Raw genomic sequence first — 20762 nt, 5'->3', positions numbered from 1 at the left:
AATGATAAGGTCAACAAAGTGCTAATAAAAAAGACACTGGCCAAAATAAATAATGGAAAATGGAACTGCACAATGACAAGTGTTTTACTATTGTCTTGAATAGAGAGCAACTCATGTACTCTTCTGAATCTTATACCAGCTACCAGTAGGCGGCGCTACACTTGTGGCTGCTGACAGCCAGTTATAGCACCAGAGAGGCATGGCAACAGGAAGAGAGGACATCTTCACTTGGAGAGCTTATGTGAGCACGTCCATCCGGATGCACTCGTACACGCATCATGACTACACATACAAAAAGCAGGCGAGGTAGCATGAACCCCCAGCAGCTCGTGGACAACTCAAGACACCTCCGGGTCTGCTTAGGTCACCCGCATCACCCACAGTGATGGCCCACTGGTAGAAGCAGCACAAAGTCCCATTCACATGGGGTCGTGTCATGTCCTTTCTCTGCTCCTCTGACAGAATGATTAGTTGGTAACAGTAAGGAGACAGATGGCATTAATACAATGATGAAGGCAAGATGGAGGCAAATGGAAATGTTTATGGCAGGTGCATTATGTGGCAGGACTGGAAAGAGGCCTGGCCACTGTGCATGGGGTCAGTGTGGGGGTGGGCGTGGCTGGAGACGGAGACGACGGGGTGGGGGTGGGGGTGGGGGTGGGCGTGGGAGTCTGGACAGGGGTCGGCGGAGCCGTGGCCGTTGGTGTGGGGTTGGGCGTCAGGGTAGCCGTGGTGATGGACACAGGCGCAGAGGTAGCGACGGAGACCGGGGCCGAGGAGGTGGGTGTCGTCTCGGGCGAGGGTTTGGGGTTAGCGGCGGCGGCGGCTGCGTTGGTGCTGGGGTCAGGGGTCGTGCAGGGCGTAGCTGGCTTGGTATAGTTGAGATTGAGGATGTGCTGCTGCAGGTGCCGGATCCAGTCCTCTTGCACTGAGAGGGGCCCGTGGAACTCGACCTCACAAAACCTGAGAGATCCAGAGAGGGAGAGAGGGGAGACAGAGAGTTGGCTAAGTCGACACATACCCTTCTCATCTCCGTGTGTGTACTACTCGGTGTGACGCACCCACCGCTAGCCTAGCTAAGCACAGGTGCCTCGAAGTGGCCAGTTCCAATAGCCTTCACCTCCCAATAGTGACAAAAGAACTCCAATATTTTCCTATTTACATGCTGTGATTTGTATACTGTAGTTACAACGTGTACAAATAACAGTGTGAAATGAGACACAGACATTTTGTAAGCATACACTTGGTACTATGTTCACATTCAGGCGAAGGACTGCTTCTTAGGCAGAGTGATTTGCAAAGCACTTCTCCTTGGGGTTTGAAGAAGTTACACCGGAGCTTTTCAGGTGCTGACTGCAAATCAGTCCGCCCGAAAAGGGTATGTATCGACTTAGCTAACTCTGGGGAATACTGTGAACAAGCTTTAAGTCCCAAAAAGTCGGTGTGTTCTTACAGCAAATATTTATTAACAGGAGCTAATCAACACTAAAATCCACATACATTAAAGTTCCAGGTACATGAAGTCGGATAAGATGGTACTGACCGGCACTTGAGGGAGTAGATTTTGCCCACCACTTTGACCAGCGGGGTTGAGGGGGGCTTGGGCACCAGCGCAGGGACAGTGCTGGTGCGGGGGGGTTTGGGGGGGCCAGTCTCTCTCTCTCCTGCGTCTGGGTGGGACGGGTGCTTCGGAGGCCGCCGCTCAAAGCCTACACACACACAATATAGACATTTATCATTTATGGACGTGAACAGAACCAAAGCCTACACACACACACAATATAGACATTTATGGACGTGAACAGAACCAAAGCCTACACACACACACACACAATATAGACATTTATGGACGTGAAAAGAACCAAAGACAGATAATTGCAGCAGTTTTTCAGTTGGTATCAATGCATGTATACCGGCTCTAATTGTAGAAGTGCAATACATCCTCACTGCTACACAACTGCTCTTGTACCCAAGCTTACGTGTGTAAGTGTGTGCTTGAGTGTGTGTTTGTGCGCGTGAGTTTGAGTTTGAGTGTGTGTGTGTGTGTGTGTGTGTGTGTGTGTGTGTGTGTGTGTGTGTGTATGTGCATGCGTACCTCGTGGTAAGCGAACATTAAGCTCACTTCGGGCGACCTGCGCGTGTGGCAAGGCAGGACTGGAGACCTGAGGAGCGTGGCCATGCTGAGAGGTTCGGTTTCCTGCTTTGACCTCCATTGACCTCGATGAACCCCACTGACCTCCAGCAACCTCGCTGGCCCTGCTCCGACTCTGTGACAGAGATGACCACAGTGCTGAGGAAGGCTTCTGGGCTACCGGAGAGGTGTGGCCGGAATCAGACGAGGGTGAGAGAGAGGAACTACCCCTCTGTGAACGCACAGATAACACACACTTGTACATGTCAGAATGACAAAAACATTTTGGCTAACAGATAGCACAGTATTTTATCATAACTAAAACACAATGGGCCAAATGAACAGAATTCTACTGCCTGAAATACTTTAAGAGTTCACACAAAAAGTTCAAAAAGATCCACTGCAATCACTCTTCACCATGCATAAAATACAATAACTTATGACAGGCAGGCACCATCACAGATATCCAGTAATGGTTTAACACAATGTTTGTGGGTTTGTGGGTTAAGTAAGCTTTAAGGCAGGTGGGTAAGGATGAGTACAATCTATAACTATACACTGAAAGCAACTGGGTTTATCTTCTGGGCCTCTCACCTTCTTTGAACCAGAGCGTCCACCTTGCATGTACCCACGATGCATCTCTGCCACCTTGTGCGGCCGACTGCGCATCCAGGCGCTCAGCGTCTCGATGGGAGAGCCGTTCACAGACCACTCGGTCACGCCGAACTGCCGCAGGTGCGCTCGCGCGTGACTGGCCAGGGCCTTGCGGTTCTCAAAGTAAAAGCCACACAGCTCGCAGCTGGCATCTGCAGAGATAAACAAGTTGAGGCTTTGTTACCATCTATTCTCTGACATAGTTGGAGAGTAGGCTACCAGATCTCCTCAGTGTTTGGGTCAACCACCTGAATTGTCAGAAGTGTGAAAACTGCTGACTAGGAGAGAGGTTAAAATCTGGAATTTATTTATTCAGAATTGATTTATACATTTATTTAACAGGGGCAATGCACAGTGTATAACTCAGCCAAATTATTGCACAGAGGCTAATTTTCATCTGTAGCTGGTTAAAACACACACACGGAGTGACCTTTACTCTCTGCAACCTGGGGAAGGCTAGGAAGAAGGAGGAGGACAGAGAGTGAGAGGATGAGCATAATATTAAAATCCATGCCTTACCCAAGTGGCCTACCCCATGCTTGTCTGGCGATGTCTTCCCCTTGAAGGAGAAGTCCTGTGGAGGTGGCGAGAAGGCCTTCGGTTGGGGCCCCTGGTTGCTCCCCCTCTCCTGGGCCGGTCGCTGGCCTTCCTCCCTTGTTTTGCCCTGCTGGGCCACGGCCGCGAAAAACCTCCCCGCCTGCAGGGGCCTGGAGAGACCGGCCAGCCCCACGGCGTGCTTGTGCAGCCTGGGCTGCCCCGGGTGCAGCAGGTTGAGGGGGGGCTTCCGGGAGAACCTGTGCGGCTGCTGGGGCTGGAGGCCCTCCCAGGTGGGGCTGCCGCCGGGTCGGGGCTCTTTCTTGACCCCGGTGCCGGAGGGGGAGTTGGGTGGGTGTCGGGCGGGGGAGGAGGAGGAGGAGGAGGAAGAGCCGCCCTGCTGCTGCTGCTTGCGCATGATCTCGCGGAGCGTGTCGATCGGGGAGCCGTTGACTGACCACTCGGTGATGCCCATCTGCCGCAGGTGGGAGCGGGCGTGGCTCGAGAGGCCCTTGCGGTTCTCGAAGTACTCGCCACAGAACTCGCAGCGGATGTCCCGCGTGGGCTCCGAGTCATGAGCCATGCCTGAGGAGAGAAATACAGATGAAAGTAAAGAAGAGAAGGAGAGGGAGAGGAAGAGAAAAGAAGAAAAGAGAAGAGAATACAAGGGGACAGTCAGGATGGAGGGAGGCAGAAGGACAAAACAGATGTTAGATGGATGGACATGTGGGGGAATGCATCCGAAAGGGCTGTAACGGTGCTCAAAAATCACAATTCGGAACATACCATGGAGTTAAAGTCATGGTTCAGTACAGTAAGCCTTGAAGTACTGCTAGCCAAACAATCATTGACAATATTGCTGATGCTAAACACATATAAGCAACAATAGTATTTTGAAAAAGTGTCAAGTTTTTATAATAAATTTTGAAACATGGTCCACACGCAAAAAGCCTACTGTTGATTACTGTTTAAGGGCCCTATTTTAATGGTCTGAAACGGAAGTGTCTTCGCGCAAAACGCAAGTGACTTTGTGGGCGGATCTTGGGCGCTGATGCTATTTTACCGGCGGGATATTGACTGTTGCGCCCGACGCAAATCTAAAATGGGGTGGTCTGAAGTAGCTACATTAATCATGGGTGTGGTTTGGGCGTAACGTGCAATAAACCAATCAGAGCGTCATCTCACATTCCCTTTAACAACAGGCACGCTTGTTCCATAGCTGATTGCTATTATGGTGGCGTATTTGCCAGGCGCAGCCAGGAGCGTTCACAGCGCTATAATCACTGTTCAGTTGGGAACAGTTAGCTATTGATTTTTCATCTTGACAAAATGTAATACAGAATTGTCACAAAGACATACTTTCCGATGTTTTGGGATCATTCTCACTGAATCACGAGGTTATGAATGCATGGTGATATATTTGCAATGTACAATGTAATCTAACATTACCTCTCTAGACAATGCATATCTTCCGTCAGTTAATCTCTTCTCTCCCGTGCTGCCGCTGGGGCATTTGGGTTAAATGGCATCGGCATGCAGTTCAACATCACGTCTCCTTAAGTCCTCTAACATTTCCTAATTTATGTCATCAACACATCAGTGATTCGTGAAAATGTGTACGCTAGATTTATGCCTATTTTTTCACATGGACACCACACTGATTTCCCCCGAGTGGTAATATTTTTCTTTGAAATTATGTATGGTTTACAGAAATGGGAACTACATTGTATAGATGAGAGGAGCTAAGTGTGCGTTGCGCAGCATAGACTGCCAAGCAAGGGCTTCGTTTAAGTTGACCTAACTTTCAACTCTGCACAGCATCCCATTAACTGCGTGACAGTAGAATATTTACAATATTTTCTGTAAAGCAGAGTTTGTAAACACATTATCATCAACTTAATTCACGCACAACATTTATTTGAGCAGGAGAGAGAATAACAATGAATGGATGCAGCAACTACAGAAATTGTACAGAAATTGTAACCATACTTGCTGCTTTCTTGTACTATCTGTTGCTGGTTAACAGCACATGAAAAGCTGATTTAAGCTAATTCACTAACTCAAGACTTCAAGGCCATCATGGATATAAAACGTTTTTTGAAAATAACGAAAGGATGGAGGGAACATAGCAAAGCTTGGAGTTATTTCAGATGGGCTACAACAAGGTAGGCAAAATTATGGTGCTTAAAACCTTACACAACGGTAAATTGAAACAAAACTAAAAGTAACTTTAGCCTTTATAGGGCTGTAGCCTATAAAGTTGTCCAGATTAATAGGTCGTAATTAGGCGTTGTTGTAAAGATATTGCATGTAGATGTTGTACTTTATAGGCTACTAAATATTTAGGTCACCAATGCACGAACAAAACCAGGAAATGGACAAATATTATCAAGGCTTTGAATGTTTCCGTCTGTGCACGGGGGTGTCTGTAGATTGGTGTGCAACGCATTCATTCATGCAGGCCTGTGGTCATGCATGCGCCCTTAAAATAGCATCTGCATTTTCGCCACAGACTTTAGACCAGGGAGTTCCTGGTCTGTGGCGGAATTGTTTTCTGAAACTGCAAAATATCAACAGTGAACGTTTGCGCCGGAACACGCCCCGTCTTTTCGCTGAACCGCCCCCGTGGGCGCAATCGAATTCCCTAATTTACAGGCATGTACCTGTGGAGGGAAAATTCCAATATGCGCTGACTGCAAAATAGGAAAGACAAACGCGCGAGTATACAAAGTCAATTGCGCCGGGACGGAAGATAGAGCCCTAAGAGTGCATTTGGTACATTCAGTACAAATCTGTATTGAACCTAACGTGCTGTACCTACGTGTATCTTTACAGCCCTAACAGACGATGTTACGCATGGCATGACTGATTCATCATCCCTACAGTTTCTACATCACTCAGATGATTCAAAACGTTATGTTCCACTTTGATAACTCCAAATAAACGGTTCCACATTTGATTTAAAACCTATGGCAGCCAGATCTCTGAATGTAGCCCAGAGAGTAAGCAGGCTCCTGGCCAGGCGTGCAGACTCACTCATGCTGATGGGGTGCAGGCTGTCTGAGCTGACCCAGCTGGGGCCCAGACGCTCCATGGTGAAGCCTCCCACCCCTCCGCCCTCCCCACTGTCCAGCTTGCCACTCGGCGCGGTGACCTCCAGCTGGACGGGCTCCGGCTTGGGCTTGAGCGGGGAGGCCGAGCTGGGGATGGTGGAGGGGCTGGCCGAGGCCCTGGAGGCCGAGGCGGAGGGCTCCATCCTGCGGGCAGTGGGCTGGTGGTGTCCTGGCGGGTGGGTGAAGGGGAACGGGAGGCGCCTGAGGAGTCCAGCCGGGGGAGAGGGGAGGGAGAGCCGCGGGGGCCCCGGGCCGGGCGAGGAGCGAGGGGACTTGAGGGGCAGAGCGCAGGGCAGGCCGCGCCGCGTGATGATCTCGCGAAGCGTGTCGATGGGGGAGCCGTTGACTGACCACTCGGTGATGCCCATCTGCCGCAGGTGGGAGCGAGCGTGGCTCGAGAGGCCCTTGCGGTTCTCAAAGTACTCGCCGCAGAACTCACAACCCACATCTTTCAGTGGTTCAGCTGGAGAAAGGAAGACACAAATCGGAAATTTACACAAATTGATGCTAACTAAACCACATAACACACTTGGTAATATAGGTATTTAGTATATAATGTGCTCGTATCAAGACCATTTACTTAATTAAGTAACTGTAATAGGGTAATATCGTCTTCGGAAGGTATACCACTAGAAATCATTATACCTCACCAATATGCCTCATCTCAACCTCTATACCTCACCTCATCTCTTACTTAATAATTGATTTTTATGGTCACCTACACTATACAGTGGCATTATAAAGGACTTATAAAGGACTATAAAGGACTAGGATAAAGGAGGCCAGTCTACCTTGGGAGTAGGGCGTCAGCTCCCCACCACTCAGGCGGAAGACTTGCTGTGGGGAAGCTCGGGGCTTTTTGCTGGGCGGCCCAAACAGGGAGGAGGTAGTTTTGGGGCCTGCCCTGCCGCTCCCTGCGCTGGCTTTGAACAGGAGCGGGGAGGCATGGGACGAGGCCAGCAGTGGCCGCTTGGAGGAGGCCGATGACGAGGAGGGGGAAGAGGAGGTGGAGGTGGAGAAGGAGACCAGGCTGCGGAGGTCCTCGATGCCGGCCGAGGGGGAGAGGCTGGCCACCCGGCGCTTGAAGTCGTCGGTGAGGATAAGGCGGTTGAGCAGGTCGATGGGCGAGCCCTTGGACTCAGAGTACTCCACGCCAAAGTGGCGCAGGTGGGCGCGCGCGTGACTCGACAGGCCCTTGCGAGTCTCAAACCACGCGCCACATAACTGACACACAATGTCCTTGTTGGGGTCGGGCTCCATCGCTAGACAGGGAAAGAGAGGAAAGAGAGAAGAGAGGAAAATCAGGACTGATGGTGAAGAACTGATAGGCATATCTATCTATCTCTAAACACAATAATCTGCTGAGTACTGGGTGATGGGGCGGTGGTAGCATAGTTGCTAAGGAGCTGGACTAGCATGCAGTAGCCTGAAAGTTGTGGGTTCAATTCCCGGCTTCCACCGTTGTGCCCTTGAGCAGGGCACTCAACCCCTAGTTGCCCTTGGGACAAAGGCCCTGTAATATAATTGACTTGTGTAAGTAGCATTGGATAAAAGCTAAATGAATAAATGTACTGAAATGTAAGTGGCAACACAATTTTAGGGATTGGGTTTAGATGATTGGGTGCCCCCTTAGTGCTAAATGGGTACCCTGTATGTTGACAATTGATGAAAAAGGGCGAATTCCTTCATTGTGTTACTTTCGCTACATGACTAACAATGGAAGAAAGGGAAAAAGGCCTTAATGTGTAAGCCCAATAGTATGGTCTTTTTATGGTCTATAGTCTTTTTCTTACTGAGGTTGAGGGGGGCATCCGTTTCCTGTGGAGCCCAGTAGGGCTTAGAGGGAGGAAGGGGAGGAGCGAGGATGGTCTTGCCCATTCCACCCCTGCCATCCAGGGAGCGCAGCGGAGACGACACCGGGAGCAGCGAGGAGATGGGAGCTTTCCTCAGCACCGGCGAAGGGGAGCGGGACCTGACGAACGGCGAAGGGGGCATGGAGCCGGCCGGAGATGGGATGGAGGGTGAAGGGGGCAGTTGAACTGCGGACGTCAGAATAGGAGGGGGTTTGACATCCTCCTCCTCTTCTTCTTCCTCCTCCACACGCCTCTCCTGCTTCTCCTGGCGAGGGGGGCTAGGGGTGGACATGTCTCGTGGGGACCTCTTGGACTGGGGGGGTGACTTGGGGGAGTGGGGCAGCGAACGCTCCTTGGCGATCTGGTAGAGGAGGTCGATGGGAGCGCCGCTGCTCTCCGACACACCCACGCCGAGCTGGCGCAGGTGAGAGCGTGCATGGCTCGACAGGCCCCGTCTCGTCTCGAACAGGGCTCCGCAAACCTTGCACTTCAGCACCCCTGTGTGTGGAGGGAGGAGAAGCGTGTGAAAGACAGGAAAGATGGATAAGTATAAGTATAAGTATAAGTATATATACTCTTTTGATCCCGTGAGGGAAATTTGGTCTCTGCATTTATCCCAATCCGTGAACTAGTGAATCACACTCAGCACACAGTGAACACACAGTGAGGTGAAGCACACACTAATCCCGGCACAGTGAGCTGCCTGCAACAACAGCGGCGCTCGGGGAGCAGTGAGGGGTTAGGTGCCTTGCTCAAGGGCACTTCAGCCGTGCCTACTGGTCGGGGTTCGAACCGGCAACCCTTCCGGTTACAAGTCTGAAGCGCTAACCAGTAGGCCACGGCTGCCCATGGATACTCCCCACGCTAAAGCTAAAAGCAATCCAAAATACAATCCAAGTCACACTTGGAAATAATGCATGCCCAAATAAAGAGAGACAACACACAATAAACATGTCATGCACTGACAATTAAATAAATTCAACAATAAATCTTCTGGTTTACATGGGTAAATAGTAACAGCATACATGATTATTGGCAATGGAGGGATGGTATCTTTTTACACTGAAAAAAAAATGGCCACTAGAGAGAGCTATTACTGTCTGCAGACAGGAATCTGTGACAGACTAAACTGAAAACTTGGCTAGGGTTAATTTCAATATAGAGAGCTCAACTGTAACACCAAGTGCAGACAGAAGTCTGTTTGGGAATTGTTCACAACACCAATACCATTAGCCTGATAATGGGACAAGACAGCACTTGTTCCATCTTCATATTGTCATGGGTCAGAGCCAGCTCATGAAAACGTAAAGGTTATGAACATAACCACGGTTCTCTGAAGGGGAACACATTCTCCATCCTCCCATGCTGTTCTCTTGAGGAAAGGAAACCTGCACTGCTCCTCACCCTTGCTGTCGGCACCTTCTCTCGAGGAGTGGTTCTCTGACTCCAGGGGTGAGAGAATCTCAGCAGGACTGGGAGCCATGCCATCTAGCACAGGCATCTCATCTTCCTCGTCCTCATTCTGCTGCTGTTCCTCCCCTGGCATAGAGAGAGAGAGAGAGAGAGAGAGAGAGAGAGAGAGAGAGAGAGAGAGAGGATTTAAAACAATATTAATGTTAATCTTTGAAGAAGAGGTCAGGACTAATAAATCATATCATCAAAGATTAAGACAGGAATCCAATTATGGTCACTGAATAATTACCAAGTAGGCCTAATTAACAGATAATTGAGATGTAATAACTGAAACTGAAGAAAGGGACTTTCAGCTTTTTGTATGTGGGAATTCTATGTGGGAGTTGAGCAGAAACAACACACTTGTATGCAAAAACATTTATGATTTATGAACTTTTTAACAAAAAATGCAAAAATCACCTCAACTTTACTTTTGCCTGAATTCAATGCAATAGGCTTAACATGTTAATAACAAAAGTTGGCGCATTGTCAAGGATGAACAAAATGTGCGAGCGAGTGGGCGTTCGTGTTGCGGTCATTAGATCGCATTGCGCTCACCCACGTCTGCTGTTTCTGGTGTCAGTAGTCTAAAGATAACAAAGTATCCTTTTGCAATCTAAATACCTAAAACAATTGTATTAAAATACCTACATATTGCAGAAAGAAGGCGAACTAACGTCTGTCTTTGAAAAGTAAAATAACCACAGATATATTAACATTAATGGACAATGAATGAAAATGGGGAGGGAGGGGGGGGGGGGGGGGGGGGGGGGGTCCTTCAAAACTTTATTCAGGCAGACTACAGCCTGAGTGCTCCATTTTCCAACTATGTAAAATGATGCTCAAAGCGCTATTTCAAGACCCTGAGGTAAAATGGCGTTACTACAGGTAACATGGAAATCACACCATAGCCAACAGAAAACGCTCAAATCGACGTTTTTACATGAAACAAGAAAATATCTTTGATGACATAAAATGTTTCCAACAATAGTTACAATTTCTACAACTATTTACAAAACAGGGTGCGTTCACTCCACTCACGCATGAAACTGGCTCCGTCGCATTGAGTTCAGCAGTCATGTCAATGATGCAAGCCAGACAGACAGTAATTCAAATGGTCTCATATGGCTTGATTTTTGATGACTGTTGTGTCTGGTTCTCTGCGCTCTCATAACGGGACATGCAATCTTATGGGAATGCTGTGATGAACAAAAAGAACATTTCCTGTGCACGAACGCACAGCAAATACATTGCGCGGCACTCACCACTCCGCAGATGCAGAGCATCGGACTCCCGCCTGCACGAATCCGACAATTTTTCCACTATTGTTTGTATATGCGGAGAGGTGGAAGCAGCCATTTTGCCCCGTACAAATGCACCGCCGAACTAAGGCGTGACCAATCGAGCAAAGGCGGAGACCCAGTCAAAAAACACTTCATTACATTAAGGTCATTGGGGCATCTCACAGATATCCACATATGCATCAAACACAGAAAAGTCAGCTATAGATAAAAATAAAAAAAGCCACAAAGCCTAGTTTTCTTTATTCCTACATCTGATGAATGGTGCCATTTAGATAACCTGACAGAGAATAAAGTTATCCAGCAAAGTAGCAAAGGAGTTTTCCAATTTACTAAATAAAGTTTTGGATAGTATTTTCAAGTCAACCAGCTTGTCATAGGTAGTTAAGTTACAGGACTCTTCAGGTCTTAAACTGACCAGCTCTAACAAAATGCCTGGTGCACTCACCCTCTTGGTCGCAGACACTATGTTTCTTCCGAGGTAGAGGTGATGATTGTTTTGGGACATCATTATCCTCTTCCCTCTTATGTCCAGCTGAGCCTGGTTTGTCTGTCTCAGAGTCAAAATCTGGATCCATCTCCTCCCCAGAAGTTGGGGAGCGTGGTGGGGCTGTAGGTAAGACAAGGTCTGGCCTGCTGGAGAAAAGCTCACGGAGGATGTGGATGGGGGAGACGGTCACCTCCCAGTTGGTGATGCCAAAGTCACGCAGGTGGGCACGCGCATGGCTGGACAGTCCAGCTCTGGTGTCGAAGCCGGCACTGCAGAACTCACATCGCATCACGCTGAAGGTATCTGGGTCGAAGTTGGCAACTAGTCATTGAGTAGCAGTGAAGAAAAGACAGAGAGGCTTCAAGGTCATTAGAGTTGAGATTTTGTCAGCTAACAGAACAGAAGTCCTCTTTGTAAAGTTCTAAGTGAAAGTGGAAGGAATGTGTAAACTCAATATATGTTATCTTATAAATCCAGGAGGATAGACTGGTTGCAGCACCTCAACAAACTGGCCAGCTGAATAACACTCGTATTCCTAATTCTATTTTGTTCTATTTTATTTTGTTATTTCCAAACTTGCACCTCCTGCACAACATATAATCCCACACTTTAATAAGGCATACTAAATCTACAGCTTGCATACATTTTAAATTCACTCTTTCAACAGTCACAACTTTTCACACCCCTACATACTCTACAACTTGCATTAATACAGTATTTATGAGTGCTATTTCTGCTAGCCAGAAATAGATTTTCCTTCAGCAAAGATTCTTCACCTTTCTTCTTCTTTTTCTGGTAGGAACATTTTTTCTCAATGGCATTGACTTCCTCAGGGGAAATGAAATGACGCACGTTGTAGCTGACGCCCACTCTGTTGAGGTGTCCTCTAACATGATTGGCCAATCCAATGCCATTGTAGAATCGTTCTGGGCAATAAGGGCACTTCCTCTCCATGTTCTTCATTGGCCCACCACCATCATCATCATCATTATCATCATCATCATCATCATCATCATCATCATCATCGTCATCAGACAAGGGCTCATTCAGGAACCTCGTAACATCGCCTTCAGCTTCACTACCATACTCATCCTCCTCTTTTTCACTCTCTAGTTTAATGCCAGAGATCTTCTCCACGCTCTCAGTAGCTTCCCAGTTATCTGGTTCCTGCTTCAATTTTCTCTGTTTGGGGGATGAGAGATCAATGGGGGGCTGCTGTGTTGATGGGCCATCTGTCAGGTAAGAATAGGAGGCGATATATAAGTTGGCAGCCTCAAGCCTTGTGGGGTCTCAAGACACAGCAGCTCAACTTGGGTCTGAGCAGCGCCAGGTCAACGTGCTATGTTCGCCGAGCCAATAATTTCAGAAGGACTTATCAGGAATTCTTAAGTTGAGTTGTATAATAATAGTAGGCTAATAGCCTTGCAAAATCACAGCAGACACTGGGCTTGAAGACCCCAGTAATTCAGGGTCTTTACTACTTTAGAAACATTATATGTACACGACATACAGTGGCATGAGGCAATGTGGATGAGTCACACAGAATCATAGAGCCCTCTAGCACCGTCAGACAGACTAGTTAATAGACTATTACAATCCCAAATGGTAGACATGCAGTACCTCACACATGGGGAGATAAGTCATTTCAACTACTCTATGACCTCAACAGCTCTACCTGTGGCTCACTCACCCAGTGTTTTGCTTCGCTCCCCAAAACCGGGGTACGAGAGGGGAGTTTGAGAGTCAAGGAAGAGGGACTCAATGAGGACCAGGGGCACCATGTGTTTGAGCTGAACCTGCTGCCCTTCTGTCGCCCCCTGCAGGCTGGCTGAGAAACTGCATTTCCGCTGCTTGGCCGCAGCGCGCACCTCCACAGGGTCTGCAGGGGAAGGGGGGGGCGACTGGGTTCAGTTACAACGGAGAGACGTGGGAATGCTCCTTATCTACAACCTCGTCGACAAAGACTAAGCCATGTGGGTAGACTGTGAATGCTGGAAAAGAGGCCAATGCAGCTCAATAAGCCCGCGCTTATTACTGACCACCTACAACAAGATAGATATGATGAAAAAAGGCATCCATCTACCTTTAAGCCACAGCAGGGGGTTTCAAAAGCCATGCCTTAAATTGCTTAGTTTTTGCAAATGTCTGACAAACACTTGTGACAAATTTCAGGACACGTTTCCCATGAGCACATGTGCTGAAATTTATGGTGGTCAATAATATCCTGTAATATTATTGCGTATGACAATGTCTTGAAATGTGACAATGACCTCGGACAAATGGGGTGGCTTCCACTGTTATCAAACCAAAGCAACGATACCAGCAACAGAGCAGTGCACTATTGCAGTCATGCCACATCAGAACCTTATTATTGCATCTGCTGAGGGACCACGTGGGGCCAGAGGGGATCTGCTGTATGAAATAATCAGCCTTACCTTTGCTGTTGTCCACCCTGGGTCCAGCTGATGCCTCTGGAATACTTTGAGTCTTCTTCAAGGGTTGGTCTTTTAGGTCCACCTGGCTCTGTTCCTGATCTGCCATATCAGAAGCGTGGTCCTCTCTGGCCAATGACTGCCCTGGTCTGCTGCTTCCCTTCCTCCCCCGAGAAGACCTCCGATTCCCAATGCTCTTGAATGCCACCTCCCTCTTTGGTGGCGCAGGCTCTGGATTTTCTGGCCCCGTCTCGGCCGGCGTCGCCTGGTGGGAGCAATCTTCCATCGCTGCATCGTTTGCAACGAGGGCATCAACCACTTCTTGGCTCGGCCCCGCTTGCGGAGGAGTCTGCCTGGGCACAATGTGCTTCTCCAGAGGGTCGGAAAGAACTTGAGGAGTGACTGCAAGATCAAGGGCAGGCTCTGCATGTGGGCCTGGCTCCTTTTGTCCCTCCATCTCTGCGGTGCTGGTCTGTGAGGAGTGAGCTGGACAAAGGTGCTCGCAAAGCCCAGGGCCGCTAGATTCCTGCACGGAGTGCTGATCACAGGACAGTGCGGTGGCCAGGCCTGTGGGCCGGGCACCAGGGGGCTGGATTTTCTCTGCTGAGGAAAGTTTTGGCTGGAGGCGCGGGGAACAGCGCAGCATGCCAGCTCTCTTTCGAGGAGCATGTGCTTTGGCATGGTCGGCGAGCTCCTGGGGAATGTCCGTGCTGAAGTTGCACTTCAGGCAAACAAACTGATGGCAGACGGGAGTGGGCTTTTTGCCTCTGGGCTCTGTCACCCTGACACGTCCCCCGCTCCGTTCCCCTACCTTTTTCCCGCTCTCATTTAGCTTGCTGATCTCCTCCAGGATCTTACAGCGAGACTCTCTGTGCCGCCTCTGGTGGTTCGTTAGCGCTAACCTGTCTTCCAGCAGCTGCCCACACTCCTTGCACTCAAAGCGAGTGGCCTTGCCTCGCCAGCTACCGGTAGCCTTGCCCCCTCGTCCTTCCCTCTGGTTGTGCTCTCCCATGTGGTCCCGGAGGTGGCACTTCTTCTTGAAGTAAATGCTACATTCCACGCAGGTGAAAATCTCTGGGCAAATGTCTTGGTTTGGCTCCTGTGGCGTCTCACTTTTCAGCATTGGCTCTTTCCTCTCTGCCTCCTCCTCCTCTTCCTCATCCCCCTCTTTGTTGTCTTCATCCTCTTCTTCATCTGCCTCTTCCTCCTCCTTAAAATCAAAGACTCCACTGTTAGGAACTACAGTCCCGCACTCCTTCGGTCTGAGGACGGCGGCCCTTGATTTCCGGCCAGAACCTGGCACTGAATGCTGCCAGCTGCCCAGACCAGAGAAAGGCCTCAGCAGGGCCCGTTTCCTCCTCCGCTGCTCCACAAAGGTGCAGTGCGCCCAGGGGGCCGGTGGAGGGCTCTCAGGGTCCGAGTCCCCAGGGAAGGTGTACACATCCTTTTCTTGACCCATATCTTTAGCTTTTTGCTGATCATCCTTAGTCTCCTCCTTGGAGCAGCCCCCCTTTGGTTTTACTTTTGATTTGGGCAAAAATGTCTCTTTTTCACTGGATACATTCTCAGCTTCAGCATCTGACACTGTAGATCAAAGAATAGAGGGCTATTTGTAATGTTGTCATTTGAATTCTAATTCATTTTCAAAATGGTTCTGCGAAAATTAGTTGTCTATAGCAGCACGGATTTTAAGATGGCATGTAGTTAACTATCTCTCCAAATTATGAGTTACATTAGAAAAAATATCTTACATTTTGGTTCTGTGGAGAGCATTCTCTTTGACCCCTCCTTCTGTGTGTTGACCACTTGGTCCTGGATAGGCATGAGTAAGTCTTTCTCAGGGAGTGCAAGCTTAGGGTTCTCTGGTGTTTGGCAACTCTCTTGGACTATTCTGTAGATATAAATGCAATACCATATGTTCAACACTGTGAGCTCAGAGTGTGAAATTAAATATATCAACATACGCTATAACTGAACAAAGACAGTCATTCATTTACCCTCCTGACCTGCATGTGCTATTGATCACGTCATGCTCTAATCATGTCACTAATCCCTGTATATGTGTTTAAACTATACTCTGATATAGTTTATAGGGGCAGCCGTGGCCTACTGGTTAGCACTTCGGACTTGTTGCCGGTTCGAACCCCGACCAGTAGGCACGGCTGAAGTGCCCTTGAGCAAGGCACCTAACCCCTCACTGCTCCCCGAGCGCCGCTGTTGATGCAGGCAGCTCACTGCGCCGGGATTAGTGTGTGCTTCACCTCACTGTGTGTACACTGTGTGCTGTGTGTGTTTCACTAATTCACGGATTGGGATAAATGCAGAGACCAAATTTCCCTCACGGGATCAACAGAGTATATATACTTATACTTATACTGATACCCAGTTTATCACATATGACATACTGCATCACCTCACATATCTTAAAGGTGTAGTCAGTGATGGTACGCGATTTCAAGTCATATTCAGCAATCATCTCCTCATGACCGTTAACTGAGTTAACCTGACCTATTCTGAGTGCACTGTAAAAAAAAAACAGGTCTCCTGTAGGCAGCCCAGGCTCCAAAAACTGGAAACAGACTGGGGGCAGCCTATCCCCCAAACAAAAAACGACACCTTCCGTGGAATTTCTCTGGGAAAATTGAAGGTAGGGGTGAGCTACCTCTCGGGCATGTTTAGTTTGGTCCTTAGTTAAAATACAATATACGTTGTTTTGGACAAAAGTGTCTGCTAATAAATTTAAATATAAATATAATCACAAACAAACAGGACTTCCTGCGCAATCACTGAATGCACCTTTAAGGTTCAGTCTTAACAAACCACCATTCCAAATCTTTGCCTACGCCACTTCCAGGTCTAACTAGTCCCTCTGTTTGCCTGTCTGCTGCCCTCTTTACCCTGTGACCTTCTATGACCCTGCCTGACTTCTCACCTGTCTGGCTCACATCCCGAGGTGGGTGATCCAGGGCTGTGGGCGGCGAGACCATGAGGGTTACAAAAGTGCTGTAGCTCCTCCTCTGGAACACCCCCCCAGCGCAGCACAGAAAACAAGAGACAGGACAGAGAGCACGAATGTCACGTCATACAGGAAGCATCAACAGCTCTGAGGCACACTCACTGGAGAAACACCCTCAACGGACACAGAGACAGAGTTAAAGAGATGTAAACTGCTAAAGTGTTATGTATTTAGGTATACCATGGCCAATATGGGAAAACGGACTCTTCTGTAATAACATAGTAACAAAAGGCATATGTGTAACTAAGACTGTGTTAAAGAGATGAGTAGACAGTTTTCTTTCTGTCTAGTCCCAAAATTCCTTTCCCATTCCCTGTTCAATACACCAATAAACAATTCTAGTCTGACTTAAGCAGCGCATTTCATCTTTTTGCCTCTGTTTGCTCTTGAACATCAGGATTGACAAAATTATGGGGGAAAAAGCAAATTCAGTTCAGTGAGAGGTCTGGTATGTTGTCATAAAACTTTATTACAGAAATTCCAAATGACTTATGGTTGTGCAATACAGTGTCTTCATAACAATCTAGCCTGAGCTAGGCTGCGCCATGCCTAATGCCATCCCACCCTTGCCAGCAGGGAAAGTCATATCATTTCTTATTTGTTATTTATTTCTCATCACTTTTCACATTTACAGCCTCAAAACACACTGTACATTCTGGACGTATTACTGATATGGATGGCCTATACTGATGACACTATCATTTCTGATGTAAATCTGGTTAGACACTTCTGAAAACAATGTAGCATAGTCCATTAACACCATTCTGCACGGAATACTGTATTCACCCACTCATCTGCATTAGTCTCAGGAGGGCAGATGATGGTCAGGTTAAGAATATCCATTTGGAGTGTCTTATTTTTCCAAAACTCTTTTACCATTTGTGTGCAGAGAAAGCAATGCAAGTTAATCTGTGTATTATGTGACCACTGACTCTGCTGCTTAGATTTATGTTAAGTCAGCCAAACCAAGCCATTCTGTTTTGGGTGCTGATAAGGAGGATTTTATTTCGCAGCAAATGCATTTTTAAACTCTGTGTATAAAACATGATGAATTTATTTCCTTCTGGTGATACACCAGAGAAGCCGCCCATTGCCAGGATTGAACATGTTCTTTATACTGTCACTGTTCAAATGTATTTAATACCCATTTCACCTAGATATGTATGTATGGACTATGGTATTGGATATGATTGACACAGTTCAAATTCGGTTCAAATGACTCATCTTGCCATGTAAAATCTCCATGGTATGCTACAAACTTACTGTTAACTTCTCAATTTGTATGTACTGAGAGAAAGTGGAATAGAACATTATGTCCAATATTTCAATATGTGGTTTAATGTTCTGCATTTCTCATTAGTAGGTCACTTTGATACTAAAAGTATGATTTTATGTAATGACTGTATAATATCTGTACTGTCCCTGTGTATATCTGTGTGTGACTGTATTTAAAGATAAGCAGGAATATTATGACTTTGCAGTGTTTCACTGTTCTGAATGGCTGCGTCATTAGCTATCTGCTCCGGATTGCCAGGCTGCCACTAATCAGGGTCTGATTCAGTGTAGTCCACGTGAGATGGGATGACCAACGACATCTCCCGTCAGCCTGGAAGGATACTTAAACCCTAACTATTTCCTTGTCTAGTTAGAGCAGCTGATGGATCTTTAGGTGAAGTCATGCTGTCTCTCCCTTGATGCGCATCATTGTAAATAAACTCTGTTCCTGATTTTTCATACTATTGGTCTGACTGGGTCTCTATTAAATCTATGGTATCAAAATTACCATCAGTACTTTATGAATGAGCTTATGTATAGTGGGGGGCAGATACTGTATACTACTGTATTCAGCAGCTTACCGTCTTGTGTCTCTTTCTCCGAGTCTGAGTCCCAGGTCAAGGAGGAGGGAAAGGCTGAGGACTTGGACCTCCTCTGTGCACTCCTCCCGGACCCGGCCTTGGCAAGCAGGCCCTGTGCGCCCTCTGAGTCTCTGTCTCCATTCTTGTTCAGCAGGTGCACACCACATGAGAACTCTTCCTTCTCATCTGAGGAACAGGGATCCTAGGTTGCACCATGCAAATAAAACATAAAGGTCTAATAACAAGCTAGGTTATTGTATACGTGTTTAGATAGTGTTAATACAAACAATAGGCTCATAACTGTAAGCTATTTGTCGATATTAATTAAGCTTGTGCACGTATGTTTACCTGTAAGGTGCGGTTTAGGGGTGTGAGCGATGTCGAGTCCTGTGCACTGACCGTAGGCAGAGACCCCTGATTGGTCCCTAAGGTGCGCGGATGATCACCAGAGGGGTGTGTACCCCCTCCAGATTCCATGGTTGTCTTGTGCACAGCGTTGCCGGAGCGTCCTCTATTACATTGTGCAGAGTGTATCCACTGCCGCAAGAAATACACAGAACCTCAACTTCCCTGCCAATTAAATACAAATTTGAAAGCTTGGATACAACAGAGGTGGGGCTCAAATGGTCCAACACGTAAACACCATTCTATGTCTCTAGATTATATTCCACCTGACGAGACAAGAGTTCAGAAACTTATTTTTAAAAACAGCGTTTGCAGTGTGCGTAAATTCATCTGCATCACGCGTGTCTCCCTGCATCTGCGGGTTGCAATTTGGGACGGTCTGACCCAATTTGAGCTGTCTGCAGATGAAAAAGCAGGCTCTTCTGTCTTAAATGACAAAGATGTAACCCGAAAGATAATTCCATATTTAAACATATGACACTGTAAACACATGCATGTTCCATAGCTGTGGAGATGGATCTTTTTAAGATTTTGACAACCTTAGCAAAAATTATTGATTTCAAACGATGCGGTCGTAACCGGTTTTTATGTCTAAGCTAAGCCGTAGGCACTCCAGACTTAATTTCCCTGGAGACGGTATTTTGCAAATAACGTTACTCACGGTATTCGGCCTGGTTGGCAGAATTGGTGTAACCTTAACCAGCGGTCTTCATGCTTTATTTCTGTCGAAGCAGTGTACTCTTACGGCTGGCACATGTGTCTCGGTGTGTCACCGTATAATCCTGATCACGTCGGAGATCACATTGGAATGCAGTTTTGACTGTAAATCTTTCGTAGTGGCCAAATTCAGGACTCCATGTTGTTTGCCTGGTAGGGACGCCACGGCTGCGCAAGTGACGTAGGTGAGGAGGGGAAGAGAGTTTAGCAGAAGGACGAGTTGTTTCAGCAGAATGGGGATGAAACTTGAAAGTCTCTTCGGTGTATGGACCCACCATCACATTCCTTAACTATCCTAGTCTTTTTAAAATAATCTCCTAGTTTTACAGAATCTACTGCCAACATGTCAGTAATGAGCCACGACTGGACACCAGAAGAATTGCCCCTTGAAAGAACATAACTTTATGAGTATAGCTCCTGGAAGAGGTGGAGGTAAGATTTTACTGCCTGTTTAACCTACGATGCAATGCAATGCAATAATATAATACATTATAATAATAAAGCGACATTGGGTGCTTTGAAAGGTGTATGTAACAAATAACATGTATTATTATTATTAATAATAATAATAATAATAATAATAATAATAATACTTCGTGTATTAAAAATAAATCCTTAAATTGGTCTACATTAGAAAGTAGGCCTAGTGTTATTTATTGTTAATCTACAGTATGCTATTTATGTAACTTAATACATTGTGTTATACAGGCATATGGCAATTAGTCCAGGCTCCTGTGCTGTGCTGCTAACTAAATCTCTACCTTTTAAAGAAAACTATTGACAAAAGTCAGGATGCCCTTTGTTTTCC

At 47.2% G+C, this 20762-nt stretch overlaps 1 protein-coding gene across 1 annotated transcript; it reads right to left on the bottom strand.

Moving 5' to 3' along the window:
• Positions 1 to 554: 554 nt before the first annotated feature.
• Positions 555 to 20375, bottom strand: wizb (WIZ zinc finger b). Its single transcript, XM_076266674.1, has 15 exons — positions 19181 to 20375; positions 18833 to 19034; positions 16893 to 16977; positions 15712 to 15851; positions 13964 to 15544; positions 11487 to 11849; positions 9690 to 9824; positions 8226 to 8783; positions 7224 to 7694; positions 6356 to 6895; positions 3305 to 3904; positions 2726 to 2937; positions 2096 to 2363; positions 1544 to 1709; positions 555 to 963 (listed from the first exon to the last, which is right to left on the bottom strand). Exons 1-15 carry the CDS (start codon positions 19307 to 19309, stop codon positions 555 to 557), a joined length of 5859 nt encoding a protein of 1952 aa, XP_076122789.1. The 5' UTR covers positions 19310 to 20375.
• Between the last annotated feature and the right edge of the window lie 387 nt (positions 20376 to 20762).

This window comes from Alosa pseudoharengus, unplaced genomic scaffold, assembly GCF_046254945.1.
Source record: "Alosa pseudoharengus isolate Yale_2024_CS ecotype anadromous, Long Island Sound unplaced genomic scaffold, YU_APseudo_1.1 YU_APseudo_1.1_scf_4, whole genome shotgun sequence".
NCBI lineage: Eukaryota > Metazoa > Chordata > Actinopteri > Clupeiformes > Clupeidae > Alosa > Alosa pseudoharengus.
The sequence above is the reverse complement of the archived record's forward strand: the minus strand, read 5'-3'. Positions and strand labels throughout refer to the sequence as shown.